The sequence below is a fragment of the Xenopus laevis genome, chromosome 5L (genome assembly GCF_017654675.1).
Source record: "Xenopus laevis strain J_2021 chromosome 5L, Xenopus_laevis_v10.1, whole genome shotgun sequence".
Classification (NCBI taxonomy): Eukaryota; Metazoa; Chordata; class Amphibia; order Anura; family Pipidae; genus Xenopus; species Xenopus laevis.
The window spans coordinates 123405078-123428717 of record NC_054379.1 but is presented as its reverse complement, the minus strand read 5'-3'; the positions used below and the strand labels follow the sequence as shown (position 1 = coordinate 123428717).

At 35.8% G+C, this 23640-nt stretch overlaps 1 protein-coding gene across 2 annotated transcripts in view; it reads right to left on the bottom strand.

The window, feature by feature from the left end:
• Positions 1-3635: 3635 nt before the first annotated feature.
• Positions 3636-23640, bottom strand: part of LOC108717037 — a 114564-nt gene continuing 94559 nt past the window's right edge. For both annotated transcript variants that reach the window (XM_018263761.2, XM_018263758.2), the window contains 5 exons: positions 21111-21156; positions 18620-18688; positions 8553-8664; positions 5367-5451; positions 3636-3994 (listed from right to left, as the gene is read on the bottom strand). In XM_018263761.2, the coding sequence (XP_018119250.1) occupies positions 5386-5451; positions 8553-8664; positions 18620-18688; positions 21111-21156 (293 nt within the window). In that variant the 3' untranslated portion in view covers positions 3636-3994; positions 5367-5385. The remainder of the gene's footprint in view (positions 3995-5366; positions 5452-8552; positions 8665-18619; positions 18689-21110; positions 21157-23640) is intronic.

Below are 23640 nucleotides of genomic sequence, written 5' to 3'. Positions count from 1 at the left end.
ATGTTGAGAAGTTGTTGTAGGATTAAAAAAAAAATCACTGTTAGGGCAACTGTGTAGGAGCAACTTCAGCATTGAAATTGATGGGAACCCAGAAGATCCCAAGATGAGGAGTGTGGAGGAAACCCCAGGTCCAGAGAGATCTGTCTGGACTGTTGTAATGGAATTCAGAGGAACCTACTATAGCAATGGAATTCTAAAACAAAGCTTTTGCATCTTCAGAAAAGTAGTCTGCATGTCCCACATATTAGAAAGAAATATAATACCCCTAAGAAGTTAATTTCAGTGCGATATGTTAGCTTTAAGAAGGAGCACTATCCATAGCATCAGGGCTGTTTTTCACAAATATCTGGCACAGGTGAGGGGATTTTTTAATTATTTTTAATAGCTAGTTACCTGTAGACTGCTCCACTTAAGTTGACACCCTAGTGCCTCTCTCTGATATAATTCAGGGGCCGATTCACTATGGGTCGAATATCGAGGGTAAATTAACCCTCGATATTCGACTAGGAACTAAAATCCTTCGACTTCGAATATCGAAGTCGAAGGATTTAGCGCAGATAGTACGATCGAACGATCGAAGGATTATTCCTTCGATCGAACGATTAAATCCTTCGAATCAAACGATTCGAAGGATTTAAATCCAACGATCGAAGGAATATCCTTCGATCAAAAAAAGTTAGCCAAGCCTATGGGGACCTTCCCCATAGGCTAACATTGACTTCGGTAGCTTTTAGATGCCGAACTAGGCGTCCAAGTTTTTTATAAAGAGACAGTACTTCGACTATCGAATGGTCGAATAGGCGAACGATTTTTACTTCGAATCCTTCGATTCAAAGTCGTAGTCGAAGGTCGAAGTAGCCCAAAAAAAACTTCGAAGTTTTTTTACTTCGAATCCTTCACTCGAAGTTAGTGAATCGGCCCCTTAGTGTAAACTGGCATAACTATAAAGTTTAAAGAGAATATTTAAGAATGAGGTTAAAGTTTAATATCTTTTTTTGTACCAGGTTCATATGTGAGAGCCCCTGAAATTGATTCCATCATTTTGGTACTTTCTTTAATTTATTTCCACTTTAATAGCGGTCAGTTCCTTAAGGTTCCTTAGCTGCTAATAGAATGCAGCAAGTTTCCATATTGCCAATGCCTTCAGTGGGACAGTCTCTATTGTCCTTAGTAGAACAGAACACTATGGGATTTATTTATCAAAGAGTGAAGTTAGAGATCGCCACAATCCGCTAGAGTGAAATTCAGCCAGTTTTCATTCATTTCTATGGAGTTTTTAAAAGTAGGTGAAAATGAAAGTTCACCTTTTGATAAATACACCTTTCAAAATGCCATAGAAATGAATGAAGAGTGGTGGAATTTCAGACTGTGGCGATCTCTAACTTCAGTTTTTGATAAATATGCCCCAGATTTATGTTCACTATCTCTGCTCTCATTTTGCACTCTGTTATAAATTACTGTGCGGTAGCAAACGATATGGCAGCTCCATCTGAATCAATGCAAATGCACTGTAAATGAATGTTTTGGATACACAATAAGCTATTACTTCCAATTTTGGCATTTGGTTTTGTTAAATCTGCATATATAATATTAAATATTTAATTTTATCCTCTATGAATTAATTAATGAAGCTGAAGACAGTGTTTATATGTTTGGGGTATTTATATTAAAACAAACTATGAGTGTAATTTTCTAAAGGTCAAAAAAAATCTTCTGATGTGGTTGATCTATACAGCTTATTATAAAAGAAGATATACAACAAAATATTCTCCTTTGATGCTCCAATATGGAACCTGCTACATAGGAAATGTGTATAGTCTGCTCTGACACCTCAGTTTATTATTGGGCCAGTAAGATTTTCAGTACAGGTGTGGGATCCGTTATCTTGAAACCTGTTATCCAGACGGCACCAAATTATGGAAAGGATGTCTCCTATAGACTTCATTATAACAAATAATTGACATTTTTAAATATGATTTTCTTTTTCTCTGTAATAATAAAACAGTAACTTGTACTTGATCCAAACTACGATATAATTAATCCTTATTGAAAGCAAACCAGCCAATTGGGTTTATTTAATGTTTTCATGATTTTATATTAGATTTAAGGTATGGGGATCCAAATTACAGAAGATCCATTATCCAGAAAACATCAGGCCCAGAATATTCTAGATAACAGGTCCAATACCTGTATTTCTATTGTAAATATTAGTGAAGCTGTCTATATGGACAACATGTAATGCCTACTGAATGAAACCAGTCTCTTCCCCAAGGGAATTACTATCTAATGTCTTTACCATTTGTAATTCAACCTGAGGGTCAGTCTCATCAGAAGCCGGTTTGCTACCACTATATTTTTCATCTGGAGGAGGAATATTGAAACTCCATGAATATACCGCGCTATATATATATATATATATATATATATAGATATATATATAGATATATATATAGATATATATATATAGATATATATATATATAGATATATATAGATATTTATATAGATATATATATATATATATATATATATATATATATATATATATATATATATATATATATATATATATATATATATATATATATATATATATATATATATATATATATAGATATAGATATATATATATATATATAGATATATATATATATATAGATATATATATATATATAGATATATATAGATATATATATATATATATAGATATATATATATAGATATATATATCTATCTATATATATCTATATATATATATATATATATATATATATATATATATATTCTTAGAATATATATATATTCTTAGAATACACGTTTTATTACATGATCTCCCCAACTTAGTTCATGTGTGCTCCAGATTAAGGCCATGGATAGCTATTATTTTCACATTGGCTGACATACAACAATACATTTCACAGAACATTATTATTATGTTAAAGGAATTGTAAACCTTTAAATAATGAACTTTTGCTCTTTATAATATTAGTATGATGAATTTTGTAATAACATTACCCCCCTGCTGGTCAGTTTTCTGATTATGATCCTGTCTGGGGAATGTGTCTGAAGAAAGAGACTGTTGTGATGTAGTTTTCTATAGGAAAGACATCAGACACTGTGCTAATGTCTTACCTAAAGAGATCCATGTAAGAACAGTTCTCTTTACACTTCTGCTGACCGGATCACAATCAGAAACCTGACAGCAGGTGGTGGTGTTGTTACATAATTCATTGTATTAGCAGTACACATTTTTCTTCATATCTTGAAATAGAAACAAAAATAAATGTAAATTTCCAAAGCACTTAGAAAAGACATCTGATCTGTTTTATGTTCCCTTATTTAAAAATGTTTACATTTCCTTTAAGATTGTTGTTGCCTTGAGTAATGTAAGCATATATTTGCTTTTTATGTCTCGTGCTCATCTACCATATTCTTTGATAACCACCAAGCCCACAGCGTCTAAGAGGGCTTTTTAGAGCAGCAAAACATCCTTAATTATCTGCTTTCGTAGGACAGCTTCAGTATTGTTTTTAGAACAATAATATTTGTGCCTATAATTTCATAATGATTTGTTTGTTTGAAAAGAATAAATAAAATGCCCCGTTTCAGCCCTTGATAATTACTGGAACTGATTAATGTTTATTGAACCAGGTGTTGAAATGTGTTTATTGTTACATTCAGAGGAGGAACTCATAGGTTAATATTTGTATTAGGAAAACAATATCTCCAGCAGTCAGCACGCTTTTCTCTGGTCATACAACAGTTATATAGCAAAGAGGATTTGACAATGATGGATATCCTTAGGAAACTTCTTAGGGGTTGATTTTGTTTGCATTTCAGATTCCCACTGTTCCTCTTTGTAATTTTCCACAGTGTGCAGAAATGACCTTATTTTCATTCTTGAACGACGACTTCAGGAATATTACATGCTTTTGTCTTTCTTTGGTTGTACATCATCCAGTGGCCATCACGGAGCCCTCAAGACAGGGTTAGAACTAGAAAAGACACAGTATAAAAACAGCAGCTGCCTATTTATCTACAGTATATACAACACCAATACTGCAAGATCTGTGCTCCATGACAAACTTGACATTTTTTGATACAATAAATAGAATATGTTTTCGTGAATATTACTTGCAGTTTCCATTGTGTAATAATATGTTAAATTGAAACAGTTATTGAGCCTACATAGCATCAGTTAGAGGTTATGAGCGTTCCAAACCAAATCAAATCACAATAGAAATTTTTATAATAAGATAAATATATACACCAGCTTGTTGATGTATATAGTAATAAGGACATGCAAGAAAGAATTCCCTTTATAATGGGAACCTTCAAGATGTTCATTATACATGATCAAAATTAACAGGAACATGTCAGTATTATTGGTCAGTTTAGCCATCTTCAAATTTCTGCTAATTAATGCCCCCATGTCGCCCCAGTCCAGTTTGGGTAGAGAAAAGTGAACTGAAGACACTGTGCTGTTTCCTTTGGTTACGATGGGCTGGTGTAATTCGTCTATAGGCAGATTACAAATGAAACACTACTGTAGCAAATGGAAGCATTGCTCCACCTCCTACCTTTTGTGACTTCTAAAATCATCCAGGTGCCATGTCTGAGTGTGTTATCTGAGGTGAGTAATGCTTGGCCGGCAGGGGGGATAGTAATGGCTGCATTTTTAACCAGAAAAAAATTAATACTGGCACTTCATATGAATTTTATAGGAAGGTGTCAGTATTGCTTTAAGCCTCTCTGTTTACAGAAAGTAAATACATTTAAACCTGGGCTGAATAACGTTTAATAGATTGCTTAATATTTGTTTATTTTGAGTATATTTTTTATTTAGGGGTGGGCAACAGCACCAAACAACTCACCTTTTGTCTGGCCTCCTATTTTCACTATAGAGCAGGGGTCTATAGATGCATTACAATGTAGAAATAGTTGGGGGTGCAACAGAAGCATGAAAAAGTCCCTGAGGATGCCTCAGGAATAAGGGCTGTGATTGGCTATTTGGTTGCCTCATGTGGACTACTAGCCTATAGTAGGCTTTGTTTGGCAGTACACCTGGTTTTTGTAACCAAAAGCCAAGAATTCAAAAAGAAGCACCTGCTTTGAGACCACTGGGAGCAACATCAAAGAGTTTGATGAGCAACATGTTGCTCACGAACCACTAGTACGGGATCAATGATATAGAGGATAGTAATAACTAGAACCAAATGTTTTTGATTTTAATAAATATTATTCAATTTCGATTAGATTTCATGTCATGCAGTGCATGGAGTATCTGTCCTCAGAGTGGGAAGCAGTTGTGTGGTTCGTTCAAGAATCAATTTGCATACAGAAAAAAATTATGAAATCCATTGTTACCTATACTCAATGGAGCAGATCAGTTGGGATTGTCAGATGTTTTTACTTGAGTTTGATGTCCAGTTACAGCTTCATCTTCTTGTCTCTAAAATTAAGATACATTCTGTGAATCTTATATAGGTGTCTTGCAGCATTAATGAGTCCTAAAGTCCAAAGAAAATCTTTTCCATTGCCACTTAAATAGTAAATATAGTAGAATCCTTGTTAGCTCAACATAACATTATAATATATGCTATTGTGCAATGGCAGACGGGAAGGTTCCAAGCAGGTCCTAACTGGCAAACTGTGGATTCTGGCAAATGCCAGAGGGGCTGCTGTAAGTTGCCATAGTTACTATTAATTGGGCTGGTGGGCCTCTGGGTAGGCTGTTTAGACCTCTGTATACCTGAAATGCCAAGTCCTATTTTGTTTCTCAGCACCGACCTGCTTCCAAGTATTTTGTTGCCAAAACATGTTGTAGCTTTGAGGGCAGAGTCAAAACACTTGAAATCTCCCCATTTACATGAATGGCAATTGCCTGAAATCATGGGTACAGTTTCTTCATGAGTAAATGTCACCTGAAAATGTGGCAGCTAGCATTTTTGAGTGAACGTCGTCTAATTAACAAAGGGCAGCCATGCTTTCAGACTATTGTTATTCAAGTAATACATAATATGCTGCCTTTTCAGCCTCCATTAATGTGTCGGAGACACCCTGGAGAATCCCTTTGCAATCAGAGCAATTTTTTTTATCTGTGTGGTAGGGATGCCAAAAATTCAGAACTTTTGTTAAGATTTTAGCAGAATCTCAGCACTTTTGCTGAAAATAATGCAGCATTACTAAACACTGTGGTGTATCTGTCAATCACAGTAGTGTGTTTGTGACACAGGTATGTTGGGTAAAGATGCCATCTGGGTATGTTGGGCCTCTCCAATTGTCCACTTTCAACTGTAGAATATCAGCTGTATTGTAGAATTGTTTAACTGTATTACCATCTCCTCTGAGCCACATTGTTTGTCTAGTGATGAACTAAAATCACCAGGTGTTGCATACATTAACATAGCAAATCCATTGATTATGTTGACCCTTAGGCAATAGGTTACTCTTGCTTCCCAGTTAGTCTCCAGTTCCCTTTGAGCATGATATTAGTTTGTTTAATAAGCTGAATAGGAGCATCTACTGATATAATGACAAGTATATTAAATATAGAAAAAAGCTATTGACAGTAATATCATTTTCAAACAAGTGGTTATAGACAAGTGGTTTCATCTTGACAGAACAAACAGTTCTAATTAAAACGTCCTCTGCCAAGAGAATTTAAACCCTACTGAGAAACAGCACTTAGCTTTATTAAAATTGGTGAGCATAACTGATTTTCCCTCATGTTTTTAATAGAAATACCAAGGGCAGAACAAAAACATTTTCACTTGGAAAAGCATAGTTCACGTTCAAATATATTCAATATGTTTCACTTTCATGGAAACAGCCGCCACATGTTGGTTACACTTCAAGAGACAATTATATGTAAGCATAAATCTGTTTATATAGCTTTGGTAATTTAAGATGAGCCTTAGCAGATTACAGCTTAATGTCATACATAATTCTGCATTAAATGTTAGGGGTAAGGCTGTAGTAGCCTGAAGGTGAGCTAAATTTCTACCAAAATGAGCTTCTCGATGTAATCAATAATTATGGGTCTTGAGCCTTATAGTGATTCTTTTAGCATGAAAATGTCTCATTAATAGATCTTGAGAACACCGCTATATTGATGGTTTACGTTGTCTTCAACCACCAAGTACACAAGTATATTAATCAGTCAGATTTTATTACAGATAAAATATAGTTGACTGGCGTTTTATGAATTTCCATCTACCATTTCATTCAGGGGAGCCCGACACATCATTCAAGATCTATAAATATTACAAATGTAAAGCAGCAATGAGGGAAGGTAAAATAGAAAAGGAAGAATTGATTGCTTTACTTGCAAAGACCAATCCCAAAAATGATTTTAGCAGGGAAAAGATGTAGGTTGATGTGTGTCCATTAAACTTAATATTTTGCTTACAGTGGACTGTTTAGCCTGGATGGAAAACCTGCAAGCTTCTTATTTTCTGATTTGCTGCCCTCTTCCAATATTGAATTAGTGTGTGATGTTATGAAGATAATGTCAGAATTCCACACCCAACTCTGGGGTAGATTTACTTAAGGGCGAATTGACGCCAGCGACCACTTCGCCATACCTCGCACAACTTTGCCAGGCACAAATGCGCTACGAATACACTAAATTGCAAAGTTTAGTTCCGGGCGTCAAACTCTGGCGACTTCTCACTAGGTTTACTTCGGCTGTGTAAGCATTTCATAGCGAAGATGCGCTAGCGTTCATTTGTGCCTAGAGAAAATTCGCTAGTGACCTTGCACTTAGGTTAATTTGCATACGGCGGGTAATTTAAAGTTGTAAAGTGTTTATTATAAATGTTGGTGCAAATGCTTGAAGTTACCACTTTTTCAAAAACATGTCCAGGGAACCTTAATAAGGACAAGAGAGTTAATATAATGCCCTACACATGAGCCCACTGTAAAATGAATGTTCCATATGTTATGAAATTTCTGGAGAAAACCGGATACCCAAAGTCAGTTTTAAGTCAGCCAAAAAAAGTTTAAGTCAGGACTATTTCAGGCAATTCCGCTTCAAAGAAGGAAAAGTCACCAGCGTTTTTGGAACTTAATGCATTTTCGGCACACAGGATATGATGTAAGTGACAGAAGATTGAGGAAGATCTAGCCTCTTTTAAGCAATTTGCCTGGTCTGAGGTGGCAAAATCAACTTTAGCGAAAGAGGTAACGTTCAGTAAAATCCTCACTTTAGTGAATTAGCTAAGTTACGATTCTTCACCAGAGTGAAAAGTCGCCTGGCTATAAAGTGTGAATGAATGCTAGCGACGGTCACTAGTTCGCTAGCGAATTGGCACCTGCACCTGTTAGTGAATTGGCGATGTTTCTGCGGGTGACAACACTGGCGAAAAGTTGCCAGCGTTAGCCACTTCGCCCTTTAGTGAATCTGCCCCTTTGTCTGTATTTTCTTTACCAGACAGTTTTTGTACCAGTTAGTTTAAAAGGTCTTGTCAGCAAAGTGCAGTGCTATGGTTTTTTTTGCACTCCTGGCCTACAAAATATCACTACCACTAGTAATGTCCATAAACATCATACCTGGTTTGTCATCTGACCATCTATTTTGCTGTTGGTGAGAAAGGAAACTCTTGGTTGCCTTCTGGAAACAAAAAGCCCATATTTCTGAAAGGCTTGAGAATCAATGCAGTTCCTGTTAAATGGAGAATAACATATGCCTGTTAGTGGAGAGAGGGCACAAACCACATAGACCAGTGGTCCCCAACCAGTAGCTTGTGAGCAACATGTTGCTCCCCAAACCCTTGGATGTTGCTCTCAGTGGCTACCAGTCCACATAGGGGCAACCAATAGCCAATCACAGCCTTTATTTGGCTTCATCCAGGAACATTTTTCATGCTTGTGTTGCTCCCCAACTCTTTTTACATCTGAATGTTGCTCACTGGTAAAAAAGGTTGGGGATCCCTGACATAGACTAAAGATGGGACTGTGGAAATGCCCATATTTTGCCTCTGTGTAACAGTTATAATTCTCAGTAGGTTAACAAATAAGGGAAACCTACATGATAGAACAGATAAAACCAACAGAATTGGTAAAAAAATTGCAGTCCCATTTTGTAATATGTACATATTCACATATTCTACAGTGGCTGCTAGGCCTGCTGATTGCAAGCAGAAGCAGCAGGGTAATATAAGTACCATGCAGATATAAAAAGTAATTACTTATAAAATCTGACAGAAAAAATGTGTTAGATCTTCAGCTAAGCCCTGATGTGGTTCACACAAAAGAGAACAAATGAGGAAGCCTTCCATGGTGCCAAATTCTATATACTGTGCACTTTTTTTTACTGGTTGCAAAACACTGTACATTCTAGGAATATGGCCAGTCTAATCTAAAACACACTGATATACATCAGATATACTGCCTATTCCAAGTACTGGAGACAATGGGGAAATGTTAGTCAGGCCATATAACTGTGTATTTGAGTCACTGGAAAGAATAATGAGGTTTCCTAATTTTATTGCATGCATTCAACAGGGGCTCACTGAACTAAACTTAGTAAGTCCTAGAAAAAAGCAAGCTGCATCCCTGCCTATTATTTCATTAACTTGGCCTGGGGTCATAAAAATAAGATGTGTTTTTGTAGAATGGTGTTTGCAACTTAGGACTTTTAAATAATTATACAACACTGAAGCCGTCAGGGCACACCAGAATTTTTTAAACCATTTATGCTCCTATAATATTTCAGAACAAACGTCAAAGTCCTTACAAAAAAAACATACATAAAGCCAACTTTAGAAGCCCAATTATCAAGCCAACAAACCAAATGATTAACCCAGCAATCGAAAAAGCTAGATTAAAAATGTGAAATTTATTATATAGACACTAGAACCCATAAAAGGGAAAAACAAAAAAAATTTAAATCATGCAAAAAAAATGTGTTCATATACCACTATTTCATATAACACTATAGAAAAAATCTATTTACAGGTATGGAACCTGTTATCCAGAATGCGCGGGACCTGGGGTTTTCCGGATAATGGATCATTCCATAATTTGGATCTTTATACCTACTAGAAAATCATGTAAATATTCAATAAACCCAATAGGCTGGTTCTGCTTCCCATAAAGATTAATTATATCTTAGTTGGGATCAAGTACAAGGTACTGTTTTATTATTAAAGAGAAAAAGGAAATAATTTTTCAAAAGTCAGATTATTTAATTATAATGGAGTCTATGGGAGACTGCCTTTCCGTAAATTCAGAGCTTTCTGGATAACGGATCCCATACCTGTATAATAATATATAATAACGTGGTAAAATATATATCATAATATGACCTTATATTTTTGTGTGAATAAATAAAAAATGTTTGTATTTTGACCAGTGACCAGAAACATATATTTTATATTGCTTGTATTACTAAACATTAAATATTGCTCCTGACTATTGCTTATAAAGCTGTTCTCTGGTTCTCCACCCTTATTGCAGTGGAGATCCGTCATTAGAAAAATATATATGTATTTTTGAAGGAAAGTATAAAAGTTGTTGAGGATTCTTTCATGTTCAAATAGCCCATTTGCAAGAATGCAGGTCATTGAGAAGCTGAGAAAGGTGATTTTTGTTCAATACTCATGGCCTAGGGTCTAAAAGAATTACCATAATGTACAAATACACTCTACTGGGACAATAAACTTCAATGCATTTTCTTCTGGCAATGCCTCTTATGTTGGGTTTTAAGATGTAAAATGTTAATTACCCCGGCTAAACTGTTTATAAACCAAAGTTAAAATGCTATGATTGCAATTGGACCTTGTGCTGACCAGATGCACATGATCCAACACAGCAACTCTTCTGTCACATAATGCAGGGATGAACTGTTACAGTCCCCAGTCAGTTTTAATGATTCCTCTGCTTAATTACAGATGGTTGCGTTTGATTCATCATTCTCAGCTCATAAAATATCTTCAGCAGAATGACTGCCTGTGAACTTGCTTAGACAGAAGCTTCTTTCTGTTCATGTTCTCAATGAGTTTGGTTACAGTTTTCCGATATGGGTAAACAATTGTGATTTTTTGGTCTAACTTGGTATTGGTTAGAATATTAGGGCGACTTCACTATTGTTAGCCCTTGGCAGTAGAGCCAGTTTATAGACCCCAACTACTGTATACTTGTCATATAAACAGTATGGCACAGCCATATAAATAAGTTTGCTCATGCTTCATTGGTGTGTTAGTTTAATCTGAAAGCTGACATAAAGAACAAAACAGCCAAAGAAACATGGCAAAAAGGTCCTTTAAAAGTTACCTATCTGAATGGAGAATGATATAGCTAGCTAGGTTGTCAAAAAAAGCATTGACCTATCACCTATCTCCTGTCTGTCCCACTTATCATTTATCGTTCTTAGTGTAGCTACTGTATATGTACTTTATAAGCGATTTCTATTATTTCATGGTTAACATGAAAAGAACTTTATCTTGTACTGTATACAGCTCTCTAGCTAATGGATATTCCATCATGTGAATTTCCAGTTGGCTGTAGTTTTTTTTTTTTTTGAGTACAAAACTCTCCACAAGTTGTATCTCTTTTTTCAAACCTTTGAGATGGTGTTTTTAAAGCCTTTTATTTTTTCAGATTTTCTTTATTTCTAATGGGGTTACATTTTATGAGCAATTTACATTTTGATCTGCCCATCACCTTTGAAAGTAATAGAGATAGGTGTTACTTTGATATTTAGCTTATGGCGGACTTACTAAGCTTCTTCTCTGTCCTATGTTGGGATCCTTATAAGGCAGTTAGTCAGTCCAGATGTGTATTTTATTCACAACAATGTAGCTGGTAAACTGTAAAACTCTTCCCCCCTAATAGTGCTCCCCTTTATATGGGTATTTCCAATTTCAACAACCTTCCTGTATTCTGTGTTGTGTCCATTTCCCTCAATATAAAAACTATTTATAACCATAGTTTGTGTAGTGATGTTGTGGACATGAATTGAAATATGTATGGACTGTAAAAGGAATATACAAAAGGCAGATTAGGAGTTGCTCTTAAATCACGGCTTCCAGTACCTTTTAAGTAATCCTACGCATATAACATTAAAATTATTTTAAATAACTCAATTTGGACCTATTCTCTATTTAGAGGTTTCCCCCCAGTCTCTACATGTATTAGAAATATATGTGCTGGAACCCATGCTTGCTGTGGACCAGAACCATTCCATTTCCCAACACATAGGGGGCGATTCACTAACTTCGAGTGAAGGATTCGAAGTTAAAAAAGTTAGAATTTCGACGTTTTTTTTGGGCTACTTCGACCATCGAATGGGCTACTTCGACTACGACTATCGAAGGATTCGAAGTAAAAATCGTTCGCCTATTCGACCATTCGATAGTCAAAATACTGTCTCTTTAAAAAAAACTTCGACCCCCTAGTTCGCCATCTAAAAGCTACCGAAGTCAATGTTAGCCTATGGGGAAGGTCCCCATAGGCTTGGCTAACTTTTTTGATCGAAGGATATTCCTTCTATCGTTGGATTTAAATCCTTCGAATCGTTCGATTCGAAGGATTTAATCGTTCGATCGAAGGAATTATCGTTCGATCGAACTATCTGCGCTAAATCCTTCGACTTCGATATTCGAAGTCGAAGGATTTTAGTTCCTAGTTGAATATCGAGGGTTAATTAACCCTCGATATTCGACCCTTAGTGAATCGGCCCCATAAAGAAAGCTACTAAGAAAGTGGCTAAAGCTAAGTTCAAGTCCAGGAGCTGCAGAAGGAACTCCAGCAAAGGAGAGGGAATGTGCGAGGGTTAGTTTTTTAATTTTTAATGAGGTGTTAACTAATTACAGGGTGCTCTAATAGCAAGATACTGACATACACCTGAAGAGGCTGAGGGGCAGATTTATCAAAGGTCGAATTTCGAAGTGAAATATACTTCAATGCATTATTGAACTATTTCAGCGATCGAACAAACAATTTTACTTTGACTACAAAAAACTTAGCAAAAAAGCATTAGAGGGTCCCCATAGGCTAACATAGCACTTCGGCAGGTTTAATTTGGCGAACTATTGAAGTCGAAGTTTTTTTAAAGAGACGGTACATCGATTGTCGAATATTCGAACTATTTTACTTTGAATCGAATTCGAAGTAAATTCGAAGTCGTAGTATCCTATTTGATGGTCAAAGTATCCAAGAAAATTACTTCGAATTTTTTTACTTAGAAAATTCCCTCGAATTCACTTCGACCCTTGATAAATCTGACCTTTCGTGTTGAGTCATTTACCTGCAAAATTGATGTGGTGCAGTTATGTGCAGGTGTTTTGTGATGTTCTCCCTGAATAACCTTATCCAGGGTTATTTGTATGAGGAACAGTATGTACATTCTGCTAGTGGGCCTAGAATCTTATGCTGAAAAGTCTTTAAATATTTTCAATATCAAGGATGAGGTCTGCCAACCTTAAGCTTGGACAAAAGAAATAAAACTTGTGGAGGGTTTTGTATTCACCCAGTTAAGTCGCATGCAACAGAATCATAGTTACATAAATAAAGGGCAAGTCAACCCCTAAATTAAAAATGCGCCTAATAAAAGAAACCCTAATTCTAAGCAACTTTCCAATATGCATTAATTACAAATTTGCAGTGCTTTTAAAGTCATTTGTAAATATAATTGCTATTTAAAGCAGCATTTGCTTAACTCCTGGTTGTTACTTTTTAAACAATGTTGCAAAAGTCTTGGTTCCCCAGCAAAGACACGTCTGTTAAGCAGCTGCCTTGTCTTACATTGTATCAACAGTCTTGGACATTAGCGCAGAAGATAGAAAGGGACAGACAAACACTGCTTTCAATAACAATACACATACAAATAACTTAAAAACCATAGAAAGTTTGTAATGAATGTTTATTGCAAAGTTGGTTAGAATTATGTATCCTTTTATTAGGCATTTTTTTATTTTGGGGTTGACTTGCCCCCTGAAAAAAAGTCCATGAAATTCAACCTATTCAAATGATCCCCAGTGCACATATATCCACGCACTTATACCGACTATCTATACACTCACATAAACTATATACCAATATCTATACTTGTGGAGGCTTATTTATTAAAGGTTGAATTTTAGTGGTTTTAGAGGGGGTTTTTTTCCCAAAAAATACGAATAACCCTGAAACCTTTAATTCAGTAAATGTGAATTTTTCTGAGAAAATAATCTTGTTAAAATAAATAGAAGTGGTTTCTGTAGATCTTGCAATAAAGCCACAGCTCCCAGTTGTAATATCTGTCTATCTATATTTATACACGTTAAAAGAGCAATGTCATTTCAACAAAACAAAATTGACAGTGGGATCACAGTTTTGTATTTCTCCAAACGTAAATTTTCTTTTGCCCTCTTAATTCCGGAATGATGTAGTCCTGTCAACAGTTTTTTTTTTGTAGTTCTCACTGCTCTACAAAGCGCTGTGAGGAATTATGGTTAACGGTATATTGTGGGAAAATAACGATACCCAGTGCAATAACTCAGCCAAAATGTGATGCAAGAGGTGATAGTGCTATGATCTATATTTTATGGGGCATAAAAATCCCAAAAGTGGTTGGATAGGATTCTCCACTAAAGTTGTATTGTTCTTTCGGAGAAAATACATTTAATGTTAATACAGAAGAGAATACTGTATGTATACATTACCGAGGTACAGAAAACAAATGATGCTCAAAAAGCTTTTTTCAGCTGTGCAATAAATCCATTATCAGTGGTAATCCAAATTAACGCCTAAAAAGACTGATAGTCCAAAAAAGAATTTACCCTCTGATTACTTTTAGAAATATGTAAAATGCATTTTTAATAATAACTGTTAAAATATTCTACCACACTGAACCATAAAAGACAAAAAATGTGTTGACCAACCTGCTAGTCTACCATACTGTAAGACAAGAATCTAAAGCTGTTTATGCATTGAATCCCACAATCCTTAGTCACTGGGGCTAAGGGTTTAAAACAACAAAAGAGATACTGTCACTATCCTACATGCACTCCTATACTCGAATGGAACCAGTGCGGGTGTTTCATTGTCTTTGGATGAGTGCCCTAAACAAACACATACATAAATGTTGCCTTAATATGTGACCCCCCCCACACACACACCCTGAAGCTGTAGTAGAACCATAAACACTTCATTCATGAAGTCAGAGTAATATTTTAGCTTTTGGATGTGCAAAGTGTAATAAAATGGGCGCTTACTGTCATGTTTTTTTTGCACATTTATACTCTGCTGGCACATTGCATCACTGGTAAAAGTCTTTGCACTCCAGAATGTAGTGTAAAATCTGCACTCCCCCATGAATACAGTGCTGCCAGTTTTACAGTAAGTAGCAATATATTAATTAGAAGTAGGCAGGGGGAGGCAGGTAGGCACTAACAGGTTTGATTTTGGGCCCCTTAGTGCTTTGGCCCATGCAACAGAGCCCCTTCTAAATGACCCCTTCTAAACTTTTCCTTTCTGCTTTTTAGATGATAAGAACCCAAATGTTCTTATGTATAGGTTCTAATCATTCCAGCTTTTACAAAAAGTGGTTTATAATCATTATTGTAGAGATAAAAGGAAAATAATGGTGATTCCTGCCTGTCTATGTGCCCAGTGGCTCTGCTCTGTGTCTAGCCTCTTGGGAACTTTGAGGGTTAGGAACACACAGGTGGTAATAAAGGTGACAACATTCCAAAGATAATCATGGGCCTTTTCTGCACCAACAAATACATTATCTTAAAAAAATTTGCTACTGTATTGCATTAATGCGTGTCTGCACTCTGTCACTCTGTCTACTTTGTATCTGGCTATCAATGGGAATGAACTGAATGTAACAAGACACTTGCTGCATTCCTCCACTTTCTTGTTATCTTGTCTATGACTTATTTTAGCTGTCACATTAAAGCAGCTCAGTGCTAACCTCTAGTAACATGAGACTCTGAGCGTTCTCTACTTTTCAGAACATGCAAAGTAACACATATCTATCCACAGGAATATTTATGAGGAGTCTGGGATTGAGAAGCACAGATGATGAACCCCTGGTAGAAACAATTTATCAGTGAAGTCAGTATTATGTGGTTCTTTAATGGACATTTATACTCAGGTATACATTACTTTAGACAGAAACATTTTTTGAAGCCTCCATTAACATACCTTAAATGCTCTTATTTTTTTAGTAGAATCTACCATATATAGTACAGCATGTGCTCTTTTTCAAAAAGTGGCCACATACTGATTGATAACTCTAGTTAAAAAGAATAACAAAAGCATGTTATTAACGGTGTAAGACCCGCTAATATCTATAATGAAGAGAAGATAGGAAATTAATATACTCTGCAAAAGTGTTGAGAGTAAACACTTTGACTTTAAACTTAGAAAAACATAAAAAGGAACAGGTCATCCACAGAGAGTTGTCAAGGAAATGGTATTTTATCAACAAAATAGTAAGAGTTTCAAAACTGTAAGAAAAACAAATACTCATGTACCAAAGGAAGTGATTAATCACATATTGGATATGTTGTAAAATAAGTTGAATATGTAATGGGGTGGAATTTGTTGGCAAAATCTACTTTAATTCAGTTTCATCTTGCAATGTTAAGTTTGGAGTTGGCGTTGACTTACAATCCAATGAATTAACAAATGGAGGCAGCTTGAATTAACTGAACTTTAGGAGCAGACGCACTGTATGAAAATTTTAACTGGAGAATTCTAAAGGATTGCCAGCAGTTCTAATTTTGTTGCATTTATTAACATTTTCCTGACTATTAAGAACCTTTCCCTGGCAGTCAGGAAAGAGGTTTAAGGAATAAGCATATACTGTATACCAAAGACTTTTGGCAGGTATAAATGTGCCAGAATGTAAGAAATGATTCAACTGCTTTTAGCAGTCAAATCCAATTTCATTATATAGGATGTTAGAATCCAGCAGCAGCACTTTATTATTACAATCATTTTAATGTTTTCTTCTTTACTACGAATTTTCTTTTTTTTTTACAAACAGTAGTCATTGTTACCGATTGTTAAACAAATACGAGCAATTATAAATGTCTTCTTTTTAGTTTTACTGTGCAGAAGTCCTTAATTGATAATTATTTTGTCTTAAATAATGCAAAAAACTAACATTTTGCTTAATGAAGATATTAGATATTAAAGTTATTTGTAAATGTTGCTTCTAAAAGCATTATCTGTCTGTCTCTCGTGACTCCCTCTACTGGAGTTTCCCTTTTCTCTGTAATAATAAAACAGTACCCTTTACTTGATCCCAATTAAGATGTAATTTGTCCTTACTAGAAGCAAACAAGCCTATTGGGTTTAATTAATGATAGATTTTTTAGTAGATATAAGGTATGAAGACCCAAATTACAGAAAAAATTATCCACAAAACCCCAGGTCCAGAGCATTCTGGAAAACAGGTCCCATAGCTGTACCATTGAAACAGCAGTACCAGTAGTCAACTCTCCTCCAGCCAACACTCTAGTTCCATGATTCTCTACAGACTTCTTTGACTTTCCTTCATCATGGGTCTGCTAATCAGAGAACATGCAAGCACTGTGGGAACTGGAGTCTTCATTTGTGTTCTCCAGCTTCTACTGAGCTGCTACAGACTCTTTCAGTTTGCTAGGGATGGCTTTGAGGTTGTATTTTGTATAAAATGCCATTTTCTCATGCTAGCAGGCCAAAACATCCATTATCACTGTCACGTTCGTCACCTTATATCCAAAACCCAAGCTAAGCTCCATGGTTACCAGGGTAAGCGATGGTTATTACAATCACCTCCCATAAAACATTTTCAAGAACATTGGCAAAGTTGTATTGGGCAGTCTGAAATCATTTGGGGACATTTTTAGTTAGAGTTCAAGACTCCAGGCACTTCAATAATAGGATCAGCCCCTACTGTAAATACAGAGTGGCATTAATAATTTTAGCCTCTGCATGGTTGTCTGTACCAATTATGGCACATATTAGCACAGCAGCTACTTTCATTGTTATGGCCTTGAGAGATAATCCTAGACATTGTGCTGCCTAACCAACAGTTGCTTAGACTTCTACTGATATCCTGTCTTATCTTTTCTGCAGGTGGCTTGGAAGCCCCTTGCAAAGGAAGCAGGACCTATGCTTTAAAGCTAAAATATCAACGCTGTATTCAAAAATTCTGTGACAGTTTGCTATCGATGGTTTTCATTTTTTGCCCCCATAAAGATGAGACCTGGGGCAATGTAATTAACTGGAATCATGAAACTGCTCTTGATGAATGCTTAGAACTGACCCCTGTCTGTGCAACACCAATGCATGCAGTACAGATGTACACAGCTTTCGTTACTTAGCAACATATTTGAGAAATTTCCTCAGTTGTCCCCATTGATCAACAAATATATATAAAGGGTGTTTGTATTCACGTTCGTTGCTTCTTTAGACTGCTTTCCTCATATTTATATTATAGCAAAAATCTACTATATTCAGCCTTTCATTTGCCTACTATTGTACAGAAAATTGCATTTTGATTTCAGACAGTTTACCATATTATAGTTCATGCTAGAAAAACCTTGCCCCTCCCTTGATATTAATGTTAAAAGCCCAAATAAAGTGTTTAGTTCTTGCTTTCATAGAGGACGCAGCTCAAATATTGTAATTCCAACCTGTTATACCGAGCCCCAACCAGAAAGGAATGGGCTGTCTCTCCAAGCGAGGTAGGCATCTCTTGCAGCCTGGGGAAAAGAAAGTGGAAAAAAGACACTTTAAAGGAGGCCTAGATTTGCCTAGGAATGACAGCTGCATATTAATCTAAAGAAATTCAACAATCAAAAAGGCATTTTTTCCGCAAAATACACCCCTAGAGTCTCTATCAGAGAACATGGGAATAAACTTGAAATAGGATTCATTTCATCTTAAAGGGCGGTTTCTTTGAAAGGCTACCAACTGCAGTTGTCTTATTTGGTTTTCAACATTATAACAAAATTGTGCCATATTGTGTCAAAAAAGAGATAATATAACAGCTTTTATACAAATTTAGTAATTAAGGGATCAATGGGAAACAAATTATATTGTTATGCATAAGGTAAGGATTGCTTCAGAATACTGAGCAGCTTCCTGGAATTCTACTATTCTGGCATTTGGAAATTGTATGGTAAAACAGAGAAAGGAAAGAGCATAACACTACCTTAACATATCTTTAGGAAAATATCAAAATACATGAGAAACAGATTGTTACCTCTTGTGTACAGGGCCCAAATCACCTACTGTATTGGTGTGTACAGCCTTTTGTATGGGATGGTGCTTTATAAATAAACATAATAATAAGGGTATATGTTCACAACATATTTATTTGCACAGTAAACTACTCTTGATAAAGGGAAATGTAGTAAGTATAGTTAATGTTTACATTTATACAGTTTTGTCATGTTAACAGAGAAGGATGCCCAAGGATACTCAAGGTTAGCCAATGGGGAACCTACAGTGGTTAGTGAGAGACCCCTGGTTTGCTATAAACATACACCTGCTTCTGGTCCTGAAACAAAGAAGAAGATCCATATGTGGTCTATCGACAGATCCACTAGTGACAGCAAAAAAAACAAAAGATTCCAATTGCGATTCATATTTTGTTTTTCTAGAAAAGCAGCTACAGTAGCTGTGTACTGGCTCCATCCAATGAACAGCCAACCCTCTCTTAAATATAAACTCAGAGGATGATGTACAGTGCAGGTTGGCTAGAAAAAATTAAGACTTACCTTAGACAAAGGGACAGGTAGATGATGTTTCATTGTTGACAGTATTTAATATTTTTTTATAATCTTCAGCAGCCATTTATAAACCTATTTACAATTATTAAGGGGCAGATTTATCAAAGGTCGAATTTCGAATCTTGAATTCGAGACAGTACATGATAAATTTCGTTATTCTAATTTTCTATTTTTTTTTCAAATTCAAATCGAATTTGGACTATTCCCTAGTCGAAGTACACAAAAATTAACTCGAAATTCTAATTTTTTAAATTTGAATTTTCACTTTGGAAAATCTGCTCATAAGAGTTAGAAACCTTTAAGCATGGAAAGGAACAGGGCAACTTGGAAGGACAGTGTTTCATTTTGCTTCTGGCCAATAAACACTGCTTTGGGTTTATTTGGGTAAGTATGTATTGTATGTTTGGTGATTTTTGGATCAGGAAAACCGGAAAAGTTGTCACTGTTACAAACAGGAAGGGGTTCAACACCAACATCTGTAAATTCCAATATTCCAGAATATTCCAGTGGTTCCATGGACCACCACTCTCATTAATGAAGGTCTAGTCAGCAAGTCTAGGGATTCCACAGTCTGATATGGTTGGGGTGATTTAATAGGCCTGGTAGTGGACTTTTTTTTATTCCAATCAGTACTATAAATAAAATCTATTATTCGAGTAACACCTTTGTATTTGTCTCTGATCCTTTTAATCATTACTGTGTTTGCCTTTTAGTGACTAAGGATATACTTTAATATTTTCCTGAAACAGATCCAATACACTGTAATACTACAGCCACACTCTCCTCTCTTCTCATTTGTGTCTCCCTACCCTTTTGTGACTTCAGACTGGTGCAGCAAATGTGTAATTAATAGGTTTTAATCACATGCAAACGCAAAGTCACATTTTTTTAGCGGTGCACTGTGCACGCAATTCTTTTCCCCCCGCGGTTTCCCTAATTTATATATACAAATTAGGGTTCAGATTCGGTTTGGGATTCGAACAAATCGTTCACAAAGGATTCTGCTTTCAGTCAAATCATGGAATTTGGTGTATCCCTAGTAATTAATAATGAATGTCATTTATAAAGTGAGCTGTAACTTAATAAAAAGATTTCACTCTGAAGCTAGTTCAAACAAACAAACAAAAAAACTCTACCTCCAACCACCAGAATTAACTAGTAAAGCGAGGAAAACCAACTACAGCTATTTAAAATATACACACAATTTACTGATTCAAGTGCCAAGAAAAACATTCTAATCAGTTGGTTTCCTCTCATTAAAAGTTAATTAGTTTGACATAAGCTTCCTGCATGAGAAAGTATGAGGTACTTAGAATTCATTAAGAAAGAGACAGGCTGTAATAGCACAGAGAACACAGATAGATGAACTCTTTCTCTGCCTTGGATTTACCCTCTTCTTTCTCTAGAAGCTCTTCCTGGAGATGATTCAGCAGACACTAAAATAAAATGGAATTTCAGAGTATTACTATCTGTAAATGCATTTATTATACATTTTACAAGGCCAATGAAAGGCAAATGCAACGTGTATGAATAAAAAATGCTGCTTTAAATTCTTTTCATTGTTGGTTAACCATAATGGACTATTTACCTCCAAATATCAGTTGGTTCTGACTTTGCAATTAATTGGCAATGTCCCAATAGCAAACTGTAATAACTGCAATAAACTGCATCATGTATAAAGTGGTTTCCTGAAAATTCTAATAGATTTTTGGTATTCTGAGCATTTACCAGCAGTCAAAAACTGACAAAAGAATAAGCATTATTCAATTAGTCTCATTTTACTCTGCATCAATTTACATAAGGAAAGGTCAATTTCCTTCACAGTGTTATACCAACAATGAAAAAAATTAACATAACTTTTTGATAAATTCATGGAATAGAAACATAATTCTAATGTATCACCTTGTATCTCCATCTCTCATAGTTTTGGATTGAATTTGCAACCATTTTTTTTATAAAACTTTTTTTTACCTCTTCGTCCACCCCATTTGTGCTGGAAAAGCAATGCTTTGCACATGAGGCAAGAAAGAGGCATGGAAGGGGGAAGCCAAAACGCTTGCTGTTGAAACACTTAACCTTTGCCAGATTTCACAACTAGATGTCACATTAGGACTTTGCTAAAATTACAAATGGAACCACTAATCCTTTGAGGTTGAAGGAAGCAGATTTGGTATCGGCAGCCTTTACACATCTGTCCCTCTTTATTGAATTTCCTTTTCTTAATGCATCATGAAGTTTGACTCAAACACTAATAGCTGTGTTTATCCAAGGAAAATGTCAGTTTGTTTTTTCTTCAATTAACCAAATTATTCCTGACCTTTATTCCACTTATGTTTCTGCTTGTTAATGGTGCATTCTAATACACACACACAGTTAAGTAAAACAAACAGAGAAAAAATATTTTATATATAACTTTATAGCAAAATAGGAAATGGAACAGGACAGGAAGATGGAGTACCTAGGAAATTGAACACTAAATAAAATGACATACAATATTAGGAAGTGGTATCAAGTAACAAGTAAATGGGCTGCTTTGAGATAAATTATTCAGAGGGAAGTCATATTAGAAACAGGCAAAATGGGCAACTCTTGGAGGCATACATTTTGTAATTAAGGAATAAATAACAAGTCTGGGTCTCTGCACATAATGCTGAATTATTCCCTGCTGCAAAATGTGTGCCATACTGTCTATCATGTAAAATAAGCATTATTCATGTTACTGCTATTTATTCTAAAATTGTATGATAATTAAGGAGTGACAAAGATACGAATATAGCTTACCACTGTAACATCATTAACACATCATTAAACATATTATACCCCTGGCTAAAATGTGTATATCTTCATTATAAGACGAGAAAATCCAAACAGAATTCTCCAAGCTATTGCTGAACTTCTGGTCCCAAAACTTTCTGACAGCCACATTACTTTATTATACTATTCGTATATAATAAATAATAATGCAGGTTGGCATGGCAGTTCTGTCTGCATTCCTTCAGTTCTAGTTGGACTGTAGTTTCCAGTTTGGTTAAGCAGCTAATGACATAAGGAGTCATTTACTAATAGGGATGTAGCGAACTGCCGATTTGGTGTTCGCGAACACCGGCAAAAAATGCGAACGTTCGCGAACAGTTCGCGAACTTCGAACACCCGCTAAAATCGTTCGATCGAACGATCGAAGGATTTTAATCGTTCGATCGAAGGATTTTCATTCGAATCGAACGATCGAAGCCATTCGATCGAATGCTTTTCATTCGATCGAATGCTTACAATCGTTCGAACGAATGGAAATCGTTCGATTTTTAGCGGTCGAAGGAATTCGAATGGTCGAATGGTCGAACGATCGAACGCGAACTCAAAATGCGAACGTTCGCGAACATTCGGCGGACGCGAACGGTCGAAGTTCGCGCGAACTAGTTCGCGGGCGAACAGTTCGCTACATCCCTATTTACTAACACAGGTGCAAGAGCAAGGGATACAAGAGCACTCATTTGGGCAGTACATCTTCGACTGGTCCGGCCATCTCTATCCTTACCCCCTGCAATAGGGCAGAGAGTAAGTACATCCTACTGACACCCATGTTAAATAACTGTTTAGGGGACACCTCCGTACTTTAACCCCTCATGCATACAGCACTGCCCAACACAGGCAGCTCTCTATTCATCTGGGCAGCCATAAGTCTTTAGGTTCTGAAGCACAGCAGGATAAAGTCAGATAAAGCACACATCCTCTACTGGACTAAAGACTTAATTCAATATTAAACCCCTGTGTGCATGTTTTGGTGTTAACATCACTGTTAGCTTACTCTAGATTACAAATTAACAGTTTTTCTCACTTGGGCTGTTTTTTTCTCAAAATATTTACAGATGGTCATGGTCTAGTGTTCTCCTTGGCATTTGGAGTGTTGATTTCATTGCCAA